Source organism: Haliotis rubra, unplaced genomic scaffold, assembly GCF_003918875.1.
Source record: "Haliotis rubra isolate DU_JTF1 unplaced genomic scaffold, ASM391887v1 Scf84, whole genome shotgun sequence".
NCBI lineage: Eukaryota > Metazoa > Mollusca > Gastropoda > Lepetellida > Haliotidae > Haliotis > Haliotis rubra.
The window spans coordinates 981,120-1,008,185 of NW_025767568.1; the positions used below are offsets into that span (position 1 = coordinate 981,120).

The 27,066-nt window shown below is 39.3% G+C and overlaps 1 protein-coding gene across 6 annotated transcripts in view; it reads left to right on the forward strand.

Annotated features, from left to right (window-relative positions):
- LOC124262443 (phospholipid-transporting ATPase IF-like) overlaps window positions 1-27,066 on the forward strand; it is a 126,826-nt gene that overhangs the window by 31,614 nt on the left and 68,146 nt on the right. Inside the window, exons 1-2 of one of the 6 annotated variants that reach the window (XM_046696932.1) lie at window positions 13,207-13,448; window positions 19,447-19,507. The exons of 3 other annotated variants lie outside the window; for them this stretch is intronic. In XM_046696932.1, coding sequence (XP_046552888.1) covers window positions 19,502-19,507 — 6 coding nt within the window. In that variant the 5' untranslated portion in view covers window positions 13,207-13,448; window positions 19,447-19,501. Of the gene's footprint in view, window positions 1-13,206; window positions 13,646-19,446; window positions 19,508-27,066 lie in introns of those variants that run through there. 2 more of the 6 variants (XM_046696931.1, XM_046696930.1) reach the window with 2 other exon arrangements.

Consider the following 27,066-nt stretch of genomic DNA (forward strand, 5'->3'; position numbering starts at 1 on the left):
GTATAACAGCCAGGGACGCCAGATATTGTGTCATTTTTTGTGTCCTCGAGTATCGCAAGTCTCAACACTATGTTCAAGTACACCGCAGCTAGTAAAGTTGTACGGCAAAGATTAGTTTGTGAACCCGGCCAACATGATAAATTATCCATGATAGTGGAGGTGATATGTAGCAACATGAGACATGTGTTGCGTAATACACGTGAAGGAGTGGACCTGTGACAGTCAGTCTGGTATCTGGTGGCCGATATCAGACATGTGTTGCGTAATACAGGAGTGAACCTGTGACAGTCAGTCTGGTATCTGGTGGCCGAAGCTGGAGTAGGTAGTGACAGATGCTAGATACGGCTACTTCTGACTGTAGATGTACACAGTTTGATATGGGGACCAGGCCGCATCACATGTCCTTGTGTGGCAAAGCGTGGATGATCACATTTATCGCAGAATTTGGCAATTTGTATTATATTAATGACAGAAAATCCCATGAATAGCGTATACAGTCAAGAAATTACACATTTGGGTGTGCTGAACATTGGAGCAACCTGGGATATTGTCTCTTCCCCTCTATTGTACCTCAGTTTGCCATTTTAGGCCAGACCAATTTTATTTCTTGTTTTACGGATTTTTGTCCTCAGAAAACCTAAAGGCAGGAGGGAAAAAACAAATAAAATAAAATCACCTGTCAAAGTAATATTCCTTCTAAATTCTCGAAGTATTTTACTTTTGGCAATTTATGAAGTGTATATGGGGCAAAAAACAATCTAAAAAATACTTGTTTTCTGTAAGTTTACATTTTTGACCAATAAAAACATTAGGATTTTATTTTTTGAGCAGGGAAAATCTTTTTTTTTCTCTTATTCTTGAAAAATATGACAGGCGGACCCGTAAAACAAGAAATAAAATTGGTCTGGCCTTATCTGTTCATTGAGATGCAGTCTCTGAGGCATTTCTAAGCATGAGCATAATGAGCTCAGTTGCATCAGAAATTGTGAGTCCTCTCTACGCTTTTGTGTTTTGTGAACACGTGCATCACCTGTTGTTTGTGCATGATATGAAATTTCACTGTGGAGAGCTGTTGCTTTCAGATACCGATGTACACCTGAGTGATCGCATAAACGTTCAGATAATTAGATCCTTTATTTTGTTTTAGTAGTATATGGCCCGGATCAAATATATATATAGTGTCACAAAATAATGAATTTTATATGTAATTGTACTGAACAAGGTATCTTTAAGAAATAGACTGATGAGCTTTAAAAAATAGTTTTGAGTACAATACTAGTATTAAAAAAAAACCTTGTTTGTCTACAGAAACACTGAACATTAGGAAACCCAGGTCTAAACATGTTATGCAACTCATTTGCATATTTATCAGATTGCTATACCAAATTGTCAGATGGAGTTATCAAGGAGATAACACAATACATTATATGATAATGTGTGATAATGTAGGCAGTTAGCAGTCAAATTTTGTGTGTTGACAATATTTTTTCTCTTAAAGTTACTTTCGATATTCAACTGTTGGTATTGGATGCTGATATCAGATGCTGATATTACTCCCAACACAAGGACCGTGAAGATCCGGGGTAGAATAGGTCTTCAGCAACCCATGCTTACCATAAAAGGCAACTATGCTTGTTGTAAGAGGCGACTAACGGGATCGGGTGGTCAGACTCACTGACTTGGTTGACACTTGTCATCGTATCCCAAATGCGCAGTACGATGCTCATGCTGTTGATCACTGGATCGAGACTTGATTTTTTACATATCGCTGCCATATAGCTGGAATATTGCTGAGTGGCATAAAACTAAATTCACTCACTCACTCACCCAACACAAGTGGTTAGTTATGGTTTCATATCGTGTGATGACAATAAGAATACAATTCCATGGCTGCATCAAAACCTAAAGTGCGTGTGTGAGTGAGTTTAGTTTTATGCCACTTTTAGCAATATTCCAGCAATATCACGGCAGGGGACACCACGAATGGGCTTCACACATTGTACCCATGTGGGGAATCGAACCCCGGTCTTCAGCGTGACAAGCGTACGCTTTAACCATTAGGCTACCCCACCACACCAAAACCTAAAGAGGCTACATAAATCTGATGGATCAGGGGCTCAGGGAAGAAAATGTAAATGATTACGATTTGTCGCACGTGAGGACAACAGCACTAAAACCACAGTGTTCTCAGTTGTTAGGGTAATTCATGGCTAGGAAACTATTTGAAGTTTGTTTTCCGCTGGATCTTTGCAGCAGAACCAGTTCGTTGACAAGGATGGCCAGATTAGCCAGGTTGTCCTTGACTGTGTACACTGCTCTTGGTCTGTGTGTTTTGGTTGTTATAATGAGCTGATTTGGTGTCTGTGCCCAGCATACAATTCGTGCAGGTACTTGTCAGTGTAGTCACACAGCACCAACGTTTTGTGAATTCTAATGGGACAAGCACAGATGTGAATTCAGTGAGCCAGGGGATAGTGAGCAGCATTGTTTTTCACCTGCCTGCATATTGTGTAAGTTGAAATACCTGTACCCTTCTTTCAGGAGCCATGTGGCTGCCGAGTCCTTGAAGATGATGCCAGAAAGTATGTTCTGCAAATTTCATCATATCCTGAAACCCCAATGTTTTATGTCTGTAACCACACTTGTTAGCAGCCATGATGTCATGGCGCAGTCATCATTCGGCGTCAGATGATGATGAATGACTTGGACGGTACAGGATGATACTCAGATAACTAGGTACTTAAGTCACCATACCAATTTATCTAAGCTGGAGGTGCTGTGAGTGTACTGGGGCCAAGGTCTGCTCAGACAATCCCAAGTATTCTGTTGTTAGGTCAGCACTGAAGTTTATTGTTCATGGCATGCTATGGATAAATCCAATAAATATCGTGAAATCTGATGAAACTGATTGTGAAAGCAGTAGAACAATTATTCTAGAATTCTAGATTTTCAGTTGGTCAGGGTCCCAGAGGGTCTCCTGCTTGGTATTAGTGCTCAAAGCAGGGGATCAGGCAGGGAGGCTATGACTGGACTACAATTGATTTTTGTATATAATGCTCACTTACTGATAACACTTCCCAGTGTTGGGGACAGGTTTCGTGAAAGACACTGTTTCTGCATTATGTGCAACATCATACCGCTTCCGGCAAACAAACATCAGATGACAGTCTTGGTCGGGGAAAAGGTGAAGTTTACAATAAAACATCACTTAACATGATGATTTATCTTTCCAGTTGTATAACCAGTTCTGCTTTGAATTGTTTTACTGTGTGTAAATTCGTTTGAATTAAGACAGAAATAGGAGTCAGCTCTTTACACATTTTCTCCCAGATCTCCCACTGATTCTGTGTTAAAACGTACCCAGTGAAGTTACTTACCGGTCCATGAATATCATTGCAATTATCAGAAATTTTCCAGAAATCATTTATTACTATCCTGACCTGATACAGGCCTTCAAACAACCTTCACTCACTCCAGGCATAACCAGGCATCACAAAATATGGGCCCTTTCAAGGCAAATTGGAAAATAATCATTGTTTTATCCAAAACAGAGAATTTTGAAAATCTTGTTTTCTTAATTTCAGAGGAATTATATGTGTAAGTGTTGTTAATACTGTGTCCTGTTCAAGAATGTTGACCTGGATGTTGAAGCCACATATACTGGTCCTCATGTCTCAAATATGGTTATAACATCATATATAATAATAATAATAATGTGTCCATTTATATAGCGCCAAACTCCACACTAGGTATGCTCATAGCGCTAACAATCAAGGCACAGCACATTATTACCCCGGATAACCCAGGCTGCCTGTTAGGCGCTAGAAGGTTAATATGACTTTTTCCACCGGGTACCCATTTTCCTGCTGGCAGAGACAATTTTGAACAAACTCACTTGCTTAAGGTGAGACCACATGTGTCACATGTGCTTCGTTGTGGGGCAGGACTCAAGTCATAGAAACTCTCAGGAGTCAAGCTGCCAAACACAGTCACCCATCCAAAGACTCTCCGAGCTCGACGCTGCTTAACTTCACGGATTTGTGACCTGAGCTTTGAGCACAGGACCACGCGCCGCCATATATGGTTATAACTCTCCAAGGTTATAACATCAACAGCATGAAACTTCAGATATGAGACTTTCACTGACATGTGCTGCAGGTCCAGGGCCCGTGATCAGCTTATTAAGGCAGGTGTGGCTGAATACCTGGCAGCTGCCATAATTCAACACCTTAGTGAAGACTTCAATCATCAGTGTTGTAAAATCATTTTGTTGCATGGACGCAGATGGTTCCAGTGAGCACTGGTGCGATTGATGAAATATTTGCTCACTTCATCCCCACAACACACATGTTTATTTGCTGTGTCAACATTATATGTTTATGAAATGGAATTTAAAGGTCGTGGTGCAGGTTTTCTATATCCTGGTCAATAAATGAACTGCTGGGAATGTCAGGTTAATGCAGTGGTTCATGTCAACTTGTTTTCTTTCAAGTGGATCGGGGGTAGCCGAGTGGTGAAAGCATTCTCTTGTCACGCCAAGATCGGGGTTACAAGTGATCTTCAGCAGCCATGCTTGTTTTAAGAGGCGACTAACGGGATCGGGTGGTCAGACTCGCTGACTTGTTTGATACATGTCATCGTATCCCAGTTGCGTAGATCGATGCTCATGGCATTGATCACTGAATTGTCCAGTGTTCACGAATGGTGTTTCAAAGTCACAGGACATTGGGTCTTGTAAGTTTCAGATGTCTGTCTGACCCATTGAAAATGCACAGGACCCATGGAATAAAATAAAACACACATTTCAGATTTATTATTATATAATTCGACATTGAAATTATTAACAAACATAAGATTTATAAACAGCAAACAAGTGTCACATGTCACATAAAACAACTTCAGTCAAAGTCATTGTGAAATATACAGTCAGACACTGGGGCCCGGCGGGTTGTAGACTTATGTCTGACCGTTGGCGAATCTGCCGGATTTGTCAGAGGGTCAGACGCTATTCGTGAACACTGATTGTCTGGTCCAGACTGGATTATTAACAGACCTCTGCCATATTACGGGAATATTGCTGAGTTAGATGTAAAACTAAACTCACTCACTTGCCTGCCTAAGACCTGGGTTTGAAACCCCACATGGGTACATCGTGTGAAGCCCATTTCTGGTGTCCCCCGCCGTGATATTGCTGGAATATTGCTAAAAGCATCATAAAACCATGCTCACCTCACTCACTCACTCACTCACTTGCAGAGATGTTAATTCAACCATTATTTAACATTGTTTAACTCCAGAACTGATACATAACCCTCATACCCAACCCCTTTCATCACACCACCACCACCACCCTCACACTCCACCCACCCAGCCCCACCAACACTAGTGACCCTCACACCACCACCCTCATATCCCACCCCTGTCACCCCGCTGACACATTAGTGCTGGTGGCTGTGTCCTCCATAGAGTGAAGATTTCTGTCAGACTTTGAAGCGATCAAGCCATGAACAAGATGAATTATCGTCAAACAAGCTCGCTCTGCAACAGACACTGTGTACATTCTCACCTTACAGTAACAGTAGATCATGGAATGGCCTTATAATGGCATAGTTCAGTTTACCTTTTGTAATTAGAAGCATCACATTAATATTACTACTTTTACTCACACAAATTCAGACAGCTTGAGTAGCCTGCCTTTTCTCATGTGACCCTCACACTCACACCGAGTAGTTGTGACATTTGAAGTTCTAGCAGCAAACAAGTTTTATCTTCAAATATTAATCATAACTGAGTGAGTATGGTTTAACGCCGCTTTCAGCAATATTCCAGCAATATCGCAGCGGGGGACACCAGAAATGGGCTTCACACATTGTAACCGGGTGATAATGGAGATTTAGTGAATATTCTGTTGGGGGAATATCACTGTATAATTACCTAAAGACAATGGTAAGTGTTCTTGTTGCCCAGAGCCGCCAGCGGAGTCTTCAGTTGGCTCAACACTGATCAGGGTTGGTAGGATAGCCAAGTGGTTAAAGCATTCACTCCTCATGACAAAGTCTGGGTTTTGATTCCTCTCATGAGAACAATGTGTAAGGCCTATTTTTGAAGTCCCTGCTGTGACATTGCTGAAAATGGTATTAAAACAATACTTTCTCACTCACTAACATTGAACTATTGCTGACGATTCCATTTCTGTAGAAGTTTGTGTGTTTTGTTGTTGTTTAAGGCTGCACTCAGCAATATGCCAGCTATATGGCCGTGGTCTGTAAATAATGAGTCTGGACTAGACAATCCAGTGATCAACAGCATGAGCAACTATGTACACAATTAGGATACAATGACATGTGTCAACCAAGTCAGCGAGCCTGACCACCCGATCCCGTTTATCACCTCGACAAGCATGGGTTGCTGAAGACCAATTCTAACCATGATCTTCACGGGTTTTCAATAGGACTAAAGTCAACGGTTACTAATGTTGCTGACTAAACATGAGCCTGGGTGTATCTGGGACCCGAACTCCTTAGGAGTGTATTCTTGCAAGGCAGTGCTCACAACTCTGACACTGTATTGTGGCAGCATGGGTTGTTGCTCATCTCTGGTTTGTCAGGTCAGGACTCAATTACTTCCAGGTTTCTGTCATATAGCTGGAATACTGCTGAATTCAGTTTCAACAACAGACTACTGATAGAAGGTTATGATTAATTCAACACCATCGTAGCAAAAGACAAGAATGTTTCTAGTTTTAAGTCTGCACATTATTGATCTTTGCTGGGTGTGGAAATGTGTCTGTTTGACATAGCAGGCCAAGGGGGGATAGGACTATAGCACCTGAACCAATTTGGACAAACTGCATCAGCAGGGCTGAGCCTGGAATTGGTGATCCTTAACGACTTGCTGTGGGAGCTGTTGGGGATTCAGCAGTTGTCCTCAGCAACCTATTGGGATTCCAATGTCAGAAGTTTCCTTAGCAACTTAGAGAGATTTTGGTGTCAGATGTGATCCCTAGCAACCTGCTGCCTGTAAGTCTCGCAAGGCGCTACATCCGGTACTAAGCTGGCTGCCGGCTCCCTTTGCGCAAGCCAACTTGTGATAAGAGAGAGGGCCTAGCTTACTTCCGATACCAGATTTCCAGTGACAAACATATGTTCCAGCACCAGTTCTGGTTCCAAATTGCGTGACCACCAAATATGACTTTACTAGACCGGACCAAGTGACAACCATGCTTGGCTGTGACAGCAGTTGACAGTCGTAATAGTTGGCTAATTTGGGGATGTTAGATCAGAAATTGTTATTCCTGCAAGGATTATCGGTTCCTTACTGTCAACTGAAAAAAGATCTGAAACGTTGTTTGTCACCAGAAGTACTAAACAACATAAGGTCATGCGAAGTGCCGTAACCTACTTACGGGCCCTATCGGAAAGTGTGAAGGGAGGTTTGGCCTGTCCTCAGTTCTATTTAATAGTATTCACCTTTCATAATTTCCATGAAGCTTTGTACTTTAAAATATAGACTGATGCTCAGTCTCTGAAAATATATAATAAACTCCATTTAAATTGAAAAGGAGCCCTAGTGAGATGGGAGCTTCTGAAGCTGATAGAAATTCCTGACCTGGTTCATTTAGGGCTATAGTGTTACAGTAAGGGCTGGGTGGATGGTTCATGTAGGGCTACAGTGTTACAGTAAGGGCTGGGTAGAATGGAAAGTGATATGGTTCAGGGAGGAAAACCTGTTAAAAAAATACAGACAAAATGAAAGGGTCCCTGAAGCTATTGGAAGTTACCCATCCTACCAACCCTATCATTATCCTCCCCTGAGAGGGCAGTGAGGTAGCAAGATCCAGGAAGATCCAGGTTCGATTCACCACATGGGTACAACATTGAAAACCCATTTCTTGCTGGAATATTGCTTAAAGTGGCATAAATCACAACTCATTCACTTCTTCTTTGAGTGGCATTTTAGAAGTTTAAAGGGAAGTAAAATGTTGACAAACTTCTGATCATTTATAGATTGCGGTCATACTGCTGTATATTGCTGAGTGTGGCTTTGAACTTACAAACAAACAAACAAACAAACACACGCTCTTAGTATCTGTAGTCGGAATTGTACAACAAGACCTCGAAGTCGGTTTAGATCCTTCACAGATGACTCTGTTTTGTCGATTTAATTTAAAGTTGATAACAATGTGAACATCTTATTGTATTGATACAACAATTACTTGCAAGTGTGTCTTGGACATCTACAAGTTTGTTCTTTGACAAACTAAGATTAGTATATGTTGACATGAATTGGGATTTCAGCCTGGGAAATGTTTTTGACATTTGTTGTAGACTTGGGAAGTATTATGCTGAGGATATTTGTTATGTTCTGTGTTCTCCATCTCTCTCCCACCCAGAATTTTCCTTCTGATTTGAAAATATTATTTTTCCCATTTTGGGGGTGGGGTGGGGGTGGGATTCAAATTGTAAGCCCCAGTGTGATAAAAAACATTCTAACCCTTGAACATGTGACCATCACCAAGTCATTACATTTTTACGATTTTATAAAATAGGAGGCACATTAAGTAAAAATCATGTTGAATTATTTTTTATTTTAGTTCAGTGTTTTTGCCAACTCAGTCTTTTGCTTGTTGAAAAAACACATAAAAAGTATGGATGGCCTAATTTAAGCCTCTTAGTTGGTCTGGATACATTCGTTTACAGTTACACCAAAGGACATAACAGGTATTTGATCCAGCACATTACAAGTTCAGTTGAAAATGACTATGATCAGTGAAGGCTATTTGTTTGCCGCAGCGTGACACTTACCTGAACAAGTCAGGCTCAGCGATACAGATGGCAATACCTGGTGTTTATCCTTCAGTCAGGAAGCTGGTTTTCATTCCGAGAGTCAGCCATGCAGATCACTAACACTCGTCAATCTTAGTGAGGTCACCCTGGGTCAAGGTAAACCTAGCATCTCAAGCTGTCTATATTCGCTTAGGTCTCAGATGAGAGAGAGAGAAAAAAAATTCTTTATTTCATCTCACCAAATACATTTACGAAGTGTGAAATTCAATATAATATTGACAAGTTAAAATGTAAAAGCCACCATAATCGTTATGAGAGACATTGAAACATTTAAAATCTATAACAGCACAAACCATGAAATATGGATATAAATATGTTGTAATTGAGCATAGTGGAAAACCTTTCACACCAGAACAACCACCATAATGATGTTGATGGACAACTCAATAATAGCACTAGTTGTTTGTGTGAAGGACAACTCAATAATAGCACTAGTTGTTTGTGTGAAGGACAACTCAATAATAGCACTAGTTGTTTGTGTGAAGGACAACTCAATAATAGCACTAGTTGTTTGTGTGAATGTCAGCCTAGATTGACCTTTGTTGTTGTTTAGATTATCTGACCTGTCTGTATTTTCACCTGTACTGTATTTGTAATCAACACTAAGCAATATAGTTACATGTATTTTAGAAAATGTTTTTGTCCATGTCTATGTTCATTTGTGTTACTTTTCAATTCAGGTAGGTTGTGCAAACTGAATGTTTTGTAATTAAACGGATAAAAACTATTTCCAGAGTTCTTTTGCAAATGAAATAAAATTTGTTTTCTTAGAATTAATCAAATGATCTTTATCAATGTAAAGGGGTGTGGGGTAACCTGTTGGTTAAAGCATTTGCATAAAACACACTCAGTCAGGTAAAAACTATGATCAAAACTGTTCATTTTCTTGTTTTCATGATATTTTTCTCCATGTATCTACAAAAAGGCTTGATAAAAACTTTTCAGAGAATATATATTTTGAAAATAATAAAAAATAAGTATGTTGAAAAATATGTGGATCTGACATCAGTACCTTGTTCTGTTATCACTTCTGTTAATTTTACACAAGTTTATCTGTTAATGATGAACATGATTGGTCAAGTTTACGTTAGTTCCGTAAATATACCGACAGACAGGGATAAACAGACACACAGATGTACGCACACATGTTTATATACTAAACAGCCAGTGCTAAGTGCTTCAGTAAGTCTTATCTACATGTATATATTTTACTGAAACAATTGTTTTACTCAACAATTGAGCACAAACAATTCTGGAACACTTGTTTTCATTAGCAGTATTTTTCATTAGGTTGGTTTTGTCTGTTACATTTCATAAGCACTACAAGCTCAGTTCCAAGTCATGATTGAATTTATCTTAAAGACCCTAAGACATTTAAGTTCCTAACATATATAAAAAGCAACTAGCCATCCTTTAAAGATGTGAAATTTTGATCGGTTGTAAAGAACCAATCATCAATTATGGTATTTTAACCAATTCCCAACACTAGTTTACTATACATTAATATATCAAGTGAAACTACATTAATATCATTATACTGGTATTTACTTCAATAAGTTTGATACATCAAACTGTGCTACATGTCATGTATAAACCACTTTAAGATTACTACTGTTACTTTATTCATGATACTTGATATTGGGAGTGTGATACGTTCATATATACACTATGTAATCCTGCTGTCACTCAGTGGATGGACACGTTCAGTACAGCCACCATCGTGATGTACAGCATCATTAAGCCTTCACATCATGATTGAATTGTATCCTGTGATGTATACATTAAACTGTAATTTCTACTAAAGTTGTCTGCCTTCTAAGTCTCCTTTTTAGTTTCCATGACGACAAACAGTTGAACCTGACAAGGATATAAAGTGAGTAATACACACCCTTGAGGCTGATCCAAGGAAACAATATTAAAGATTTTTTAAAAATTCAAAAGTTTACAAAGACAGCATCACATGCATGTAACTTAACTACTGAAATGAGCTAAATGCAGCAAGGATAGCTTATGATGTTACAGTCTGTTGGTTCTATTGAAGGTAGACAGACATTTGTTGTTTAGATCTGCAGGTAAACTTTCTCAATACAGGTGTCTCTTTCTTTACAACCAGGAAGTGGTCAAGGCTGTTCTGTTTGTTTGTTGCTTGCTGTTGTCAAGTAATACGGGTGTGGTTGTAATGTGTTGAATTTAGTTGTAATGTTCAACACTGATTGCTGGTGTCAAGTTATAGTCAATCAGTCAGTGTTTATTCATATACTGATGTGGCCATATGCCTGAAGTACATAGTCCAGGGGTGTTACTGGCTGATACATTTACATAGTTTTATAAGTATGATAGATGAACAGAGATAAATTTCTTTTTGTTTTTATATAATAACATGTCATTAATTGTTTAAAATTGTAACTTTTCAATTGGGGTAAAAGTAGATAATTTAACATGAATACACAGTGCTGACTTGTCCACCAAATCTCGGATGGGACTCAACCCAACCAAAGTACTAGACTCTGTACTTTGCTGTGAAAGTGTAATCCCAAGTATAACGTGTTACGTTAGATGTTTTAACAGTTGTTATTCTACTCCTTACTGTGCTATTCTACTCCGTGTTTAGTAGTTCAAATGTTGTTGTTTTTGTTTAGTATGGTTAAGGTGTGCCAGCAATATTGCAGATACACAATGGATTCTGCGAATAATTAAATATGGACCAGATAATCCTATGATTGACCTGATGAGCTTTGATTTACGTATTGGAGATACAATTACATGCATCAAACGTATCAGTGAGTGCCCAACCAATCCTGTTAGTTGCCTCTTACAACCGGCAGTCAGCCCAGGTACACACCAGGTAGGGTTTGTCGTATCAGAAGTCTGTAACAACCCGTTATCTCACAGTCGTACAGAACATGACTAATTTTTTTGTGTGAAAAATAAGTTCACCAGACTTAATCAGCCAGCAGTGTGCTCAGGTACACACCAGGTAGGGTTTGTGTTATCAGAAGCCTACAATCCCTTATCTCACAGTCGTACAGTACATGACTCATTTCTTGGAGAAAAAATAAGTTCACCAGACTTAATCAATAGATAAAAGATGTTCATTTCCACATTTTATAATTTAAGGATTGGCAGAAAACATAAACCATTCAATATTACAAGACTTGCCTTGTATTCAACTTTATTATCACTCACATACCGGGGAATATACTATTTAATATTACAAGACTCACATACCGGGGAATATACTATTTAATATTACAAGACTTGCCTTGTACTCAACTTTATTATCACTCACACACTGAGGAATATACCATTACTGATTTCTGTATCAATTCCTCTGTTCAGCCTATGTTCAGCCTTTGTAATTCATGCTAACTCGATAGCCCGAGGCAGCTTAACTGTGTTGAGGACAAGTAAATGAACAAACTGGAACATAAGAGTTGACAGAATTTGTAAACAGTAAAAACAGTGTCTTGTTCAGGAGAATGGGGTATAGACCCCGAGGACCTGTGAGTGAAGTAAGGTTTCCACTAGTCCTTTAGATGAGCATTAAAAAACAAAATTTCCAGGGCTGAATATTTGGTTAACAAATCAATTAATAGGTCCTAAACAACATCTCTACATAAATAATTCTGTTTCTCTCTGTCTGGTGACAAAACCAATGAAATAGTGCAATCAACATTTCCATAATACCTTTATGTTATGCAGTGCGTTTAATGCGACAGTATATGAAATTTGCACAACAAATAGATTTCAAACTACCTAAAAAAAACCTGTTGTAACTGTTTTCTTGCTAAGTCAGGTTGATTGTGTACACAAGTTTATGAATGTTTACATTTTCACAACCAGCTTAGCATACAGCTTAATCCTACTGTTCATAGTAAAAGGATTGTTGTTGTAATCGCTAGGGGATATGTTTTCCAACTGTCTTGTCATTGTATATTCAGATACCTTTGTTATTTTAGAAAATAGGTTGATTCATCAGAGACAGCACAACTAAACAAGTCACGGAGGAGGCTGATATTAAAGCTGGATATTGAAGTATTGCAGTTGAATATGGCATGATATATTTCTTCATGTTCATTGCACAAGTATTTTCCCATGAATTTGACTTTTACCAGTACAAACAATGACATTATGCATATATTTAGCTTTTTGTATGAACACCAGGATGTAATCACACCTCGTGGAGCTTTCGAGAAAATAATATGTAACATCTGGTGTTGGAGGCCTGATACCAGATTTTGACCAATAATGTAGTTATTTCTTGTGTTTATGATTTAGGTCAAGTGCACAATGCTAGGAAAGCAGGCTAGGTGGGTGTGACCTACTGTAATCATTACGCTGGCTAACCACGTTGGTTTAATCGCCCAGTTGAAACCGCGCGAATAGTTTGTCAACAGGACTTCTATTGAGAATTCAGCCAATGCAGTGGTAGGGTGGGCCAGCCAGATCAAGGATGCTGACACTACTAACTAAAACAGAGCTCCACGCTTGACAGGCCATCATTTATGCGTGTTTTAAATTTGTTAACAATGTGTGACGTGTTGTGAATTGGATCCGTTTGGAGTATTTTTGGAGTGTTAGCGATCGACCACACGCCTACCTGTGAGTTCACCTGGCCATATTCGTTAAGGATGTTTATAGGAGGGAGATAAGATTCCGTACACACAGAGCCACTCTGTTGCGGATATGCGTTAACAGTGGTGGTTGATCGGGAGACTTGTGTCATTATTCAGCAGTTTCTTGGATATGTTCTACATGGATGTTCTTTATACATTTTAATTTAATGTTCAATGTTTAAGGTAAGAGTTTTTTTAAAGTCATTACTAAAATGTATTTATAGATAGTTTAGTTTTGTGTAACATATGGTTAACTGAAAAAGTATTATGTCAGCTCATGCATGTGTGGTGGATAGAGACTCTGTCAATCGTTAATCCTTCATATTTATGTATTGTTTTGTTAACTCTCGTCACATGTGAAGGCATCTGAATGAAATGCATCATTTGGTTAAGGTAGAGATGTACTTTTAATTTACAATATTATTTGATGGATATATTCCAAGGCAGCTTGTTTAAAAAACATTTGAGACTGCTAGTCCAAAGTGGGATCGTTGTACCATTGTCAGTCAAGTTTAGACTCTTTAGTGTTAAATTATAAACCATTGAAGTCTGATAATACAGACTATTTGAGTGTTATAATAACAGACTAATATTGTGTCATAATTTAGACTTTTTATAGTTATGATAAAGACTATTTAAGCTTTATAACATAGACCATTTTAGTCTTTGCAAAAAGACTATTTAGGTGTTATCATAGAGTATTTTTTGCTGAGCTTGAGGAGAAATCTAGACTTTGGGACTAGTGATTAAGGCAAAGATTGGTAATTGGTAATGTGTACCTGAATTATTCACAGCTTAAAGAATTCAGTTTCAATACTGTTGCAGGTAATTCAGCAGTTGAGGTTTATATTTTTATGATATTACTACAGCACATGTCTTTGTGCAAACTTTTACTCAAACCGTCTAAATGTTCAAACCTCTGAAAAAGAATTCAGTTATTTTGAATTTATCTTGGTTCATGAAAATACTAAACTCATTATTCAATATTTTAATTCAGTAATTTTGAATTTATCTTGGTTCATGAGTCTCAGTCACACCTTGGGGATAGTGAAACACAGGCGAGAAAGGGATTTATTTTAACACAGGTATTAGCTAAACCTGTTGAGACACCCTGGGGATAGTGAAAAACAGGTGAGAAAGAAAGGTTTATTTTAACACAGGTATTAGCTAAACCTGTTGAGACACCATGGGATAGTGAAACACAGGTAAGAAAGGGATTTATTTTAACACACAGGTGAAACACAGGTGAGAAAGGGGTTTATTTTAACACAGGTATTAGCTAAACCTGTTGAGACACCCTGGGGATAGTGAAAAACAGGTGAGAAAGGGGTTTATTTTAACACAGGTATTAGCTAAACCTGTTGAGACACCATGGGGATAGTGAAACACAGGTGAGAAAGGGATTTAGTTTAACACAGGTATTAGCTAAACTTGTTGAGACACCCTGGGGATGGTGAAACACAGGTGAGAAAGGGGTTTAGTTTAACACAGGTATTAGCTAAACCTGTTGAGACACCCTGGGGATAGTACAACACAGGTGAGAAAGGGATTTAGTTTAACACAGGTATTAGCTAAACCTGTTGAGACACTTTGAGGATAGTAAAACACATGTGAGAAAGGGATTTAGTTTAACACAGGGATTAGCTAAACCTCTTGAGACACTTTGGGGATAGTAAAACACAGGTGAGAAAGGGATTTAGTTTAACACAGGGATTAGCTAAACCTGTTGAGACACTTTGAGGATAGTAAAACACAGGTGAGAAAGGGATTTAGTTTAACACAGGTATTAGCTAAACCTGTTGAGACACTTTGAGGATAGTAAAACACAGGTGAGAAAGGGATTTAGTTTAACACAGGTATTAGCTAAACCTCTTGAGACACCCTGGGGATAGTAAAACACAGGTGAGAAAGGGATTTAGTTTAACACAGGTATTAGCTAAACCTGTTGAGACACTTTGAGGATAGTAAAACACAGGTGAGAAAGGGATTTAGTTTAACACAGGGATTAGCTAAACCTGTTGAGACACTTTGGGGATAGTAAAACACAGGTGAGAAAGGGATTTAGTTTAACACAGGTATTAGCTAAAACTGTTGAAACACTTTGAGGATAGTAAAACACAGGTGAGAAAGGTAGTTTAACAATGACATTGTTAACACATGCAAGACAGCCTGATTTAGTTTAACATTATAGGGCCCAGTTAACATTAGGTGAGACAGTTAGGCGTAGGTTTGACACAGGCCTATAACTTAGATTAAACCTGATAATAATCCAAACATAGCTGTTTCTGATTCAAAGCAAATTGTAATCATAGATTAAGGTCAGAAAGTAATTTCGCAAGACATTTTCCAGTTAAGATAAACCAGGTATGTTTTATCAATCTTATCGGCACCTTTCCCAAATAGCCACGTCAACTGTGTTGACAGGTGAAAATGCCACACAGGTAATTGATGGCAGTCAGTTGTACAGAATTCCTTGTTATCCATGTTTAAAGTTATTACGTAAGTATTGATTAAATGCCAGGTTTCATTGTGTTAAATGAAGCATATTTTGACAGAAAGACAGCTATATTGGCTGTCCTGGGCTATTTTGGATAGTGAGGTTTGGGTGACCCAGTCATCACAGATGCTGCAGTTTGTGTGCAGAGTTGCTTCCCCTGTTCACAACAGACATCGATGATCGTGGATTCGAACCCTGGTTCATCTCAACAACTGTTTGTGTAAAAAATCAGCTTATTCAGTAATTGCTAATGCAGATTGCTGCAGTTTGTGTGCAGAGTTGCTTCACCTGTTCACAACAGACATCGATGATCGTGGATTCGAACCCTGGTTCATCTCAACAACTGTTTGTGTAAAAAATCAGCTTATTCAGTAATTGCTAATGCAGATTGCTGCAATTTGTATGCAGAGTTGCTTCACCTGTTCACAACAGACATCGATGATCGTGGAATCGAACCCAGTGGTTCATCTCGGTAATGTTCCTAGGTTTGTCGACATCATTGCCTGTACTCACGGGTTTCACCATTGTGGTAAACTTGTTGGACGTGCATCACTTTAGGCTTTCTTTCTACAATTAGCTGACATGAGTGAGTGAGTTATTGTCACATCAGCAATATTTCAGCCAATTAGTGATGAGGACACGCCATGATTTAACGGGAATACTGTTCTAAAAAGTATTGAAACCAAACTCACTCAGTTACTATTTGATAGTAAGTTTCAAACAGTACTTGTACACAGAATTTATGTCCAGGGTACACACAGCCTTTTTGAAAGATTGAGACAAAGCTAAAACGTAGGTCTCACACTTAATCACCTTGCTCACATAAAACTTGATCCATGAATCAGACTTTCGGGGCACTTAATACTCATAATTACATAATATAAGGCTCTGGCAAACTGGCAGATTTAATTCAGGCCGTTCAACAATTGTTCTGCTAAATTATCATTACAAAATATTTTTATTAAATATTCTAATGGAGTTGATGATAAAGTGCAGCCAAACGTAATTTGCCTTTGTAATTTAACTAGGACTCCGAGATCATGGCTGAATGTAGCCAGTATCATCATTGGCATCAATGGAGTAATCATTATCATATTCTCTGCAATAAACACCTAGCAACAATAACTGCTCCCTGACATTTATCTGTAAGTAATCATTGCTCCATTGGCTGCCCCCCTGATCAACTTCTACACCAATCTGTAAATAATCATGACTATAAGCTCCCTCCTCCAGGTAAATATTGTAACTGTGTACCGTAGGTAGTGTCCAACATAACATTAGTATCAGTGAGTGAGTGAGTTTAGTTTTACGCTGCTTTTAGCAATATCCCAGCAATCTCATGGCAGGGGACCCCAGAAGTGGGGTTCACACATTGTACCTATGTGGGGAATCGAACCCGTGTCTTTGCCGTGACGAGTGAACGCTTTAACCATTAGGCTACCCCATCGCCCCATGTTAGGATCAGCAGAGAAACAAAGACGCGTAACGTGGGTTAACACAACCAGCTCTGACTGCCAGTTAGCCTTGCTAGCAGGATCCTTCAGACTTCAAGTATTTATCTAATTCATCTGCCCTGAGGAAGTTTACAAAACCACACAGTGGCTGGGAATAGTTAAGGATGTGATGAAATAAGATGTGTAAATTGTGTCACACATATGACTTTTTCTTAGAAAGGAAACCACTCCTTAGGTAAGCATTCTTAGCAGGGAACTCGGCCTGCTGGAATGACGTTTCATTCAGTCATTTAAAACACACGATTTTGGCCTGCCTAGTCATGCTATGATGTTCAGCAAGCTGATAGTTAATTGTCACATCTATTTAATTTACAAACTGCTGATGTTGATGCAAAAGGAAAAATGTATGTTTACTAAATTGTATGTTTGTGTAAGCAATTGATGGTTGTCATTTCAGAACACCTGTGCACTAGTAATAACTTTTAATTAATTTCAGAGTGTATGTTTCAGTTTTTGTTATGAAAACCTATGTTGCCTTATTATATAAGAATCTAGGTGTCTTCAGGTAGCAAAACAAACCATGATTTTGTTCCTATAACCCAGAAAACTCACATTATCGGTTCTATCTGTGTCACTTTGCAAATATGACGTTGGTCTGATCACTAATGAGATAATGGCAGCCTAATTTGACAAGGGAAGCCACATTTTCTCATTATATTTGTACAGGATTTTTCAGAACTGGGTTTTGCATTTTGATACAATGTAATTACTAATTACTAATCAATATATCAACAACTGTTTGTGTAAAAAATCAGCTTATTCAGTAATTGCTAATGCAGATTGGTTTTACCCACTTGCATTGAGTGAGTCAATTTATGTCACATTTGCCCTAATTTCCATCTTACAGTAAAGATAACTAGCTTACTTAAAATACATGTCATTCATATGTTGAGACAATTGGTCAAACATGTTTACACGATTCAGTATTACACATACTCTTTGCAGTTTGGGGCACTAGTTTAAAGCCTGAGACTAGTATAATTTTGTCAGCCTGAAGCTCAGCAAATCATAGTCTATATATTAACACTAAACTCTAATGAAAATATTGGTAAAAGACATGTTCAGGTAGGTAGACTCAAAGGTTCCGGCACAGACTGTTTATAAAGTTCTGTTTTATCTTCCCATCAGTTGACACAGGATCTTGTAAAGTATTGCTATTGTTGGTTAGTGTGTAAAAGGACATCAGGTATGTGAGGTTCCAGCTGATGGTTAGTGTAGAAGGACATCAGGTATGTGAGGTTCCAGCTTAGTGAAGGTTCCCTGTGCCTCATGCTGGTTGTAGGAGGCAGCTGTGGAGGTATTGGTGGGTCAGGTACTCTGACTTCCCTGAATTGCTGAAAGAATCCTGATCATGTTGTCACATCTGGTTTGATGACTGACACTGTGATCATGCTCTAAACAACCAGTTTGGTTCAAGTGCTGATGACACAATGCTATCAATCACTGAATTCCTGGAGGTTTTAACTGCACTAGGCTCAGCCCCTAATTTGGTTGAGGCGCCAATGGTGCTATGATAAACCTGATCTCTGGTTTTGGTTGAAATGCCAGTAGCACAATTGCCATGCTATCAGGCATGGGTTTGGCTAAAGAGCCAAAGACATTATGATCATGTTGTCAACCACATGTTTGGTAACAGCATTGATGGCAGGGACCGGTTTGGTGGAAGCGCAGATGACTCTATTACCATGGTATCAACAACTGGTTGGGCTGAAGTGCTGATGGCACTGTGATCATGGCATTAGCCACAGGTATAAATAATGATAGCACCATGCAATTGACCACACATGATTATTTACGTACTTACAGTGATAAACTGTAGGTAGCTTGTTCGCCATCCAATGTCGCAATAGACAAACAAACCAGTCACGATGAGTTGATCTCAGATATTGTAAAACAAAATAAATCCGTGAATGTTCGTCATTTGTCAACACATACTCTGTGTGTGTAAAGTGAATACATTTTGTGGTTTTTAGCTGCACTGGAATTCATTGTGGAAGTTTTGGTGATCGGTCTACATGATGATTCGAGATGTTTGTAAGTATTTGTCATGTTACCATGGTTACCATGCATCTTACTGATTATTTACAATTAGTTTGCTTTATGTAATCCTGCTAAGTGTTTTGGTTTGGTTTACTGTGCATGTATTGCGTCACATGCCTGATGGAAAAACTGATCAAGACTCACAGAGTGCCATTGATGTTATGTCACAAAACCAAACTTGAGTTCAAATTTAGAAAAATCGTTTTTATTTTAAACAAAAAGCTTGTAGCTAATGGCTTTTTATTTTGAATGGAAAAGTGTTGAGGTGATGTGTCAATTCATCAATGTTCCAGCTGACAATGAAGAGTTACTTACTGTCCAAATCAGTTCCATTGTTGGCCTTGAAGCATTCGGCTGGTCATCTACTCATTGAGCACCTGGTTATTTCTAACATTTCAGGGGCGGTGGGGTAGCCTAGTGGTTAAAGCGTTGGCTCATCACGCCGAAGGCCCGGGTTCGATTCCCCACATGGGCACAATGTGTTAAGCCCATTTCTGGTGTCCCCAAATTGATATTGCTGGAATAATAAATATAAATCGAAAAACTAAACTCAGTCAGTCAGTCTAACATTTCAAGGTTGACCCATAGCTAAGGTTAAGGTTTTAAAAAATTGGATATGCTGTTTTAGTCCCCAAATTGAGGTTGGGAGGTAATAATTATCTTAAAATTACATCTAAATTCATATATCATTTAGGTTTTAGTTCATTTGAAATGTTAAGATGGAAGGAAAAAATATTTGACACAATTTCAAATTTGTAATCCTAGTTTCAGGAAAATATTTCGTCAAATGTTTTGGGCTGCAGAATTTCAGGTTGTCCTCATAATAGTTGATTTCTTTCCCATAAAATACCATAAACCTAAAGATGGGAGTCATGTAGGTTTGAAGTGAGTGCCAGGACACACAAAGGAGCATTGAGGTGTTGTCAGCTGTTCTCCAGCAGGTTGTCGTGCACATGAAGGTACCTTCATCTTAATCGAATCCCCACATGGGCACAATGTGTGAACCAATTTCTGGTGTCCCTGCCGTGATATTGCTGGAATATTGCTAAAAGTGGCGTAAAACCATACTCACTCACTCACTACCTGTATCTTAATCTGACATAGCTCTCTGTGATGTGAAGTACCCTTGAAATTGACGTTGTTGCCTTTCAAATTTTAAACTGACACTGTTGCTATATTTTGAGGGAAGGCAGCATCTTTGATGTAAAATTGATGTTGTTGGTGTGTTGTTGGTGAAGACATCTTCAGTCTTAATCTGACGTCGTTGTTTTGTGATTGGGGAGTTTCTGTATGATGTTACCTGTTGTGAGAACGTTTTGGTATTGTTGTTTTGTTGAAGAGTACAAAGTCAGAGCTGCAACTCATTTGCATGAAGCCTAGGTTTTTTATGCTGTTTTGTCCGTTTGTGTGAGTTTGTTTTGTCACAAATGTGCCTTGGACAATGTTGTTGTTTCTACATAGTGAAACCAGGAAAAACAGATCCCTTTATCTCTAAATTATGATTTTTTGTGAATATTCCTATTTTCTCAAATTCAGATTTAGTTTAACATCACATTCAATGCAATGGTGTAATAGTTTAAAACTAAGCCCAGAAGCATTTCTTTCTGTTTTTGTTATTTTTATATTTTTGGGTTGTGTTATCGGTGAAATGCAATTCACCTCCTTGGTATTGCATTGGTTAACATTTCTCATATAACAACAAGAATTGAGATGTTTGTAATTCCAATTATTAAATTTGCTGCAGACTTGTAAGGTAGCGTGTGGCTGAATATTTGCCCTAAACAGGCCGAATTTATTACCTTTTTCATGTCCAGTAAGATTAGTAAAAAGTTTTTCTGAATATATATTGGGCCATCGCTTAGACTTAGCGCCTCTGTTTGTTTGCTCCTAATGGTGAAAATGTCGACAAATATGTTAAAGATTTATATCATTTGATCTGTTTCACATTTGGGGTCCCCAATAAGGATCTGGGCCTAGATTCTCGAAGCTCTCTTAGCGCGCAGACAGTCGTAAGTGCCATACATTAACATTAACTTACGACTATCTTAGCGCTAAGAGAGCTTCGAAAATCTAGACCGTGGGATCTGGATCAGGTTTAGGTGGCTTGTGATAAGGGGCAACTAACGAGATCGGTTGGTCAGGCTTGCTGACTTGGTTGATGAATGTCATGTATCTCAGTTGCACAGATTGCTGCTCATGATCGTCACTGGATTGTCTGGTCCAGACTTGAGTATTTACTGATTGCTGCCATGTAGGAAGCAACCCATGTTTGTCTCCTCATACCTTGACAGTTTGCTCATGATGTCAATCACTAGGTATCACCAGTCAATGCAGACTTTAAGCAATAAACAAGCACTAAATCGTTTTGAAAACACTCAATGATTGAAGATAAAATCAACCTGGTGACCTTGAAACATGTGAGCTTTGACGTTTTGTGTTGATGGTGAAACATGCAGATTTAATAAGGTTCAGATTTTCTCTCTCATGTCAGACAGTCTCTGGAGGCCTCAGTGTAGGGGGTATGGAGGATTTATGGCCACAAAAAGAAAAGTGTGACAGTTTTACCTGGTTATTGGATTTAACTGAGCTGAGTGTTCAGGTTGCTGGGTGAGACAATGTTATTTCTGAGATGTGTGAAGCAAGGTCAAGGGAATTCCACCTGCCTGTAGCCTATAATATTTGCCCGCATATCTTCCTCAGCGAAGACCCAGGTTAGAATTGGTCTTCATCGACCCTTGCATATCTTCCTCAGTGACAATCCAGGTTACAGTTGGTCTTCATCAACCCATGCTTGTCTCCCTCAGCGAAGACCCAGGTTAGAATTGGTCTTCATCAACACATGCTTGTCTCCCTTAGCGAAGACCCAGGTTAGAATTGGTCTTCAGCAACCCATACTTGTCTCCCTCAGCGAAGACCCAGGTTAGAATTGGTCTTCATCAACCCATGCTTGTCTCCCTCAGCGAAGACCCAGGTTAGAATTGGTCTTCAGCAACCCATGCTTGTCTCCCTCAGCGAAGACCCAGGTTAGAAATGATCTTCAGCAACCCATACTTGTCTCCCTCAGCGAAGACCCAGGTTAGAATTGGTCTTCAGCAACCCATGCTTGTCTCCCTCAGCGAAGACCCAGGTTAGAATTGGTCTTCAGCAACCCATACTTGTCTCCCTTAGCGAAGACCCAGGTTAGAATTGGTCTTCAGCAACCCATACTTGTCTCCCTCAGCAAAGACCCAGGTTAGAGTTGGTCTTCATCAACCCATGCTTGTCTCCCTCAGGGAAGACCCAGGTTAGAATTGGTCTTCATCAACCCATACTTGTCTCCCTTAGCGAAGACCCAGGTTAGAATTGGTCTTCAGCAACCCATACTTGTCTCCCTCAGCGAAGACCCAGGTTAGAATTGGTCTTCATCAACCCATGCTTGTCTCCCTCAGCGAAGACCCAGGTTAGAAATGATCTTCAGCAACCCATGCTTGTCTCCCTCAGCGAAGACCCAGGTTAGAGTTGGTCTTCATCAACCCATGCTTGTCTCCCTCAGGGAAGACCCAGGTTAGAATTGGTCTTCAGCAACCCATGCTTGTCTCCCTCAGCGAAGACCCAGGTTAGAGTTGGTCTTCATCAACCCATGCTTGTCTCCCTCAGGGAAGACCCAGGTTAGAATTGGTCTTCAGCAACCCATGCTTGTCTCCCTCAGCGAAGACCCAGGTTAGAATTGGTCTTCAGCAACTCATGCTTGTCATAAAAGATGACAAATGCTATCAAGAAGTTGGGCTCGCTAGGCTGGGTGATGCATGTCACCCTAACCAAGCTGTACAGACTGATGCTCGTCATGTCAATCACTGGATTCCCTAGTCCAGACAGTCATTTACAGCCAACCATCATAGAGCTAGAATAATGATGAGTGTTATATTAACAACAAACAAATAGATTACTTGCAGGCAGTAGCAAGGTAGATTAGAATCACACAAACATATTTCTCAGAAATATGTCTAAGGAACCTCTCTTCATCTCATCTCGTCACGCCGAAGACCCGGGTTCGAATCCCCACATGGGTACAATGTGTGAAGCCCATTTCTGGTGTCCCCCGCCGTGATGTTGCTGGAATATTGCTAAAAGCGGCGTAAAACCAAACTCAGTCAGTCAGTCAGTCTCTTCATCTCATGATTTCCAACATCAATTCACTCGTACAGCACTGTGCACCCAAAGTGTGACACATGTCGGGACATGTGCAGTAATCTACTTGCAAGAACATGGAAAAGCGACACACTGATGCATAAAATATACCTGGTTTGATTGATTTAATTCCAATTCACGTCATTGAAGTTTAAACTAACCATGGATTTTGGTCTCACATAGTTCATTCAGCAACAACCTTTGATATTTATCCATTGATCAAGTGTTGAGGTCAACTTAACCACAGAGCTTCATCCTGCCAGGGTGAAAGAGCGACTATGGAAATATGTTAATTAGTTGAACTAATGCAAGTGGAGTATCTGTTGTTCAGTACACTCCAGGGAATGCGTCAGTGTGTGTAGCTGTCGCTTGTAATGATGGAGGCTGCTGCCATCTCACGACATCATTCAAACATTGAGTGTGTAGGTTCGTGTGTTTTCCATCTTAATAGGCAAAAACTCATCACCTTTGTCTCAAAACATTCAAGATGATATGGTTTGAAGGAGATTTATCTAGATTTGCACAAAAATATATGAAGAAAACACATAATTTTCCTTTGATCTCATGATGTATATAAGCATCTTTGGCTTATAAGACAAGTACATGTGTATGTGTAGCGGCCATAAAATTTCCGTCCGGTGCTGGGATTCGAACCACGGACCTTCTGATCAGAAGTCGGACGCCTTGTCCACATGACCAAAGAGGTTAACCCCGTCAGCAAGCTGACAAGGTAAGGATGTCATCTGTGGGATGACTCCATGTTCTGCTACATATGGATGGCAACTGCTTTTTTGTTGTATAGCATGACGTTTCTGGGCTACTTCTTGCCCCTTCTTGCCCCTTCTTCAGGTGGAGTAGCCCAGAAATGTCGTGTTATACAATAAACAAGAAGTTGCCATCCATATACTCGTCTTATATATTCACCAACTTCTATATGCCTCTCAAGAATCTCATCTTTGGCTTGTTCAGACCTGTACACCTCTTGTGTTTACATGAGCGTCAACTCTCAGGAAGCTATCCTGACCAGGTAAGAGGACAATATTTAATAATAGTATTGAGGACACTTATATGAGGATTGTTATTATTAAGGAAACTTATGTACAGGGCATGCTCTCAGCACACACAATAAATGAATGGACAATTGTCAGTGATTATTGAACAGATGGTTGTTTAGACCAGATTTAAAGGTAGTCACGGAAGGGACACATCTGAGGTGAAGGGGAAGAAAGTTCCATAGCACAGCAGCAGAGTGTTTGAAGGATCTGACACCAAACGTGTTTATTTGGCTTAAGTCTGCAGCAAACGTCAGTATGTAATTTTGGTGGTTTTGATTTAAAAATTGACTTTTTAAAGTTTATAACCAATGGGCAAAATTATTATGTCAGTAACAATTCTTATGTATGAGGTGAACGTTTCCCAATTCATACTGATTTAGCTACCTGTGTTCCTGCTTTGTCAGGTAAAGTCTTTGTCACTAATAACAGGACCAATATACTTCTATATTTAGGGGACCAAATAAATAATTCTAAACTATATGAAAGATGATGCTTTCCAGTGCCCTGCCAAGGGCGTTTAGATAGAAATGCTACATAGCCCTCCAGTCAGATTCACATACCGGATATTCACATGTTATTGTTATTATAGAACAATGAGGACTGCATTGTAAACAGTGAGTGAGTGAGTTTAGTTTTACGCCGCACTCAGCAATATTCCAGCTATATGGCGGCGGTCTGTACCATAATCGAGTCTGGACCAGACAATCCAGTGATCAACATCATGAGCATCGATCTGCGCAATTGGGAACCGATGACGTGTCAACCAAGTCAGCGAGCCTGACCACCCAATCCCGTTAGTCGCCTCTTACGACAAGCATGGGTTACTGATGATCAATATTCTAACCCGGACCTTCACGGGTCGCATTGTAAACAGGGTTCAAATGAACAACAGTTAGATACATTGAAGTTTAATTTTTAAATCAAGACAACCAAAATGGCATATGCTCAGGTTTTGCAATCATTTGTATAACGCATACTTGAGTTTTTACTCAGAATTTATCATCTTCAAGTACACAGAAGTAGTTTGATATCTGTGTGCACATAATACCACAATATACAGGACGTAATGTATCATGATCTACTTCAGCTTGACATATACAGCTGACATGTAGTATCTTTAGTGGCATTTAGAAGATACAGTATCAATAAACACTGAGATGATCATGACTTATGATTATGATTCTATATTTTTTCCACAACTACCTTGAGGGTCATCATGTTAAGTTGACAAGTGTACAGGAAATTCTTTGAAATGAGTCACTGTTTACTCCTGTATATTTATGTCAGTGATTGGACACAATAGGGGACTGACCAATCTGACTAATGTTGCAAATCGGACTGTAAGACCTTGGGGTTGGATAAATAGTTTTTCACATGGCCAACAGGATAGTGATGCGGAAAAAGCACTGGACCCTGAAAATTCCAGTTCATGAGAATAATTTCCTCACACTTGGTGAATATTTCGCTGATTTCTGTTCTTATTTGTCTGTGAAAAATAGATAGACAGACAAGACAACTGACAGTATTAGCCAGTCAGATTTCCTACAGTTGGGTACCAGTTGAATTAAGTATGTTTTTAGTTCACATGACCGAAAATTTGAATGCTCCCAGCTGTGGTATTTCAAGCAAGTATTTACAGGAACTACGTCAGACTTTAAAGATTTTGGAGCAGTGGGGTAGCCTAGTGGTTAAAGTGTTTCAACCTGGGTTCGATTCCCCTCATGGGTACAATGTGTGAAACCCATTTCTGGTGTCCCCTGCCGTGATGTTGCTGGAATATAGCTGAAAGCAGCGTAAAACTCTCACTCAACTCACTCACTCACTCACTCACTCACTCACTCACTCACTCACTCACTCACTCACTCACTCACTCACTCACTCACTCATACTACATACTCATACTCAGGCTCTGTTTTTCAGATGCAATATTATACTATCAGTAAAACCTCAATTACAATGTCACAAGACTATAATCAGACTAGTCATAATTCATTTAATAAAATAGCACTTTATAGTTCTGATAAGTTTGGCTGTTTTGTAGTGAATCAGCCCCACCTTGTGGCTAGATACTCCACTATGACAAGCATGTACCAGGATATATTGGACAATACAGCCCGTCAGGTGTAGCCAGTTCAGCAATCACATGCATGGACTAGTTGCTGTAGGCATGGGTGTATCCTGTTGTGTTATAAGGCAGGTTCAATTACAGCTGCCCTTTTCATGTAGGTGACGCCCTTTAATATTCCTGGATAAAGAAATGTGTCTTTAAATAGCTTGAAAGACTTTTGTACCTTAAATGCCATACATGATATATTCTAACAAGAATTAAGG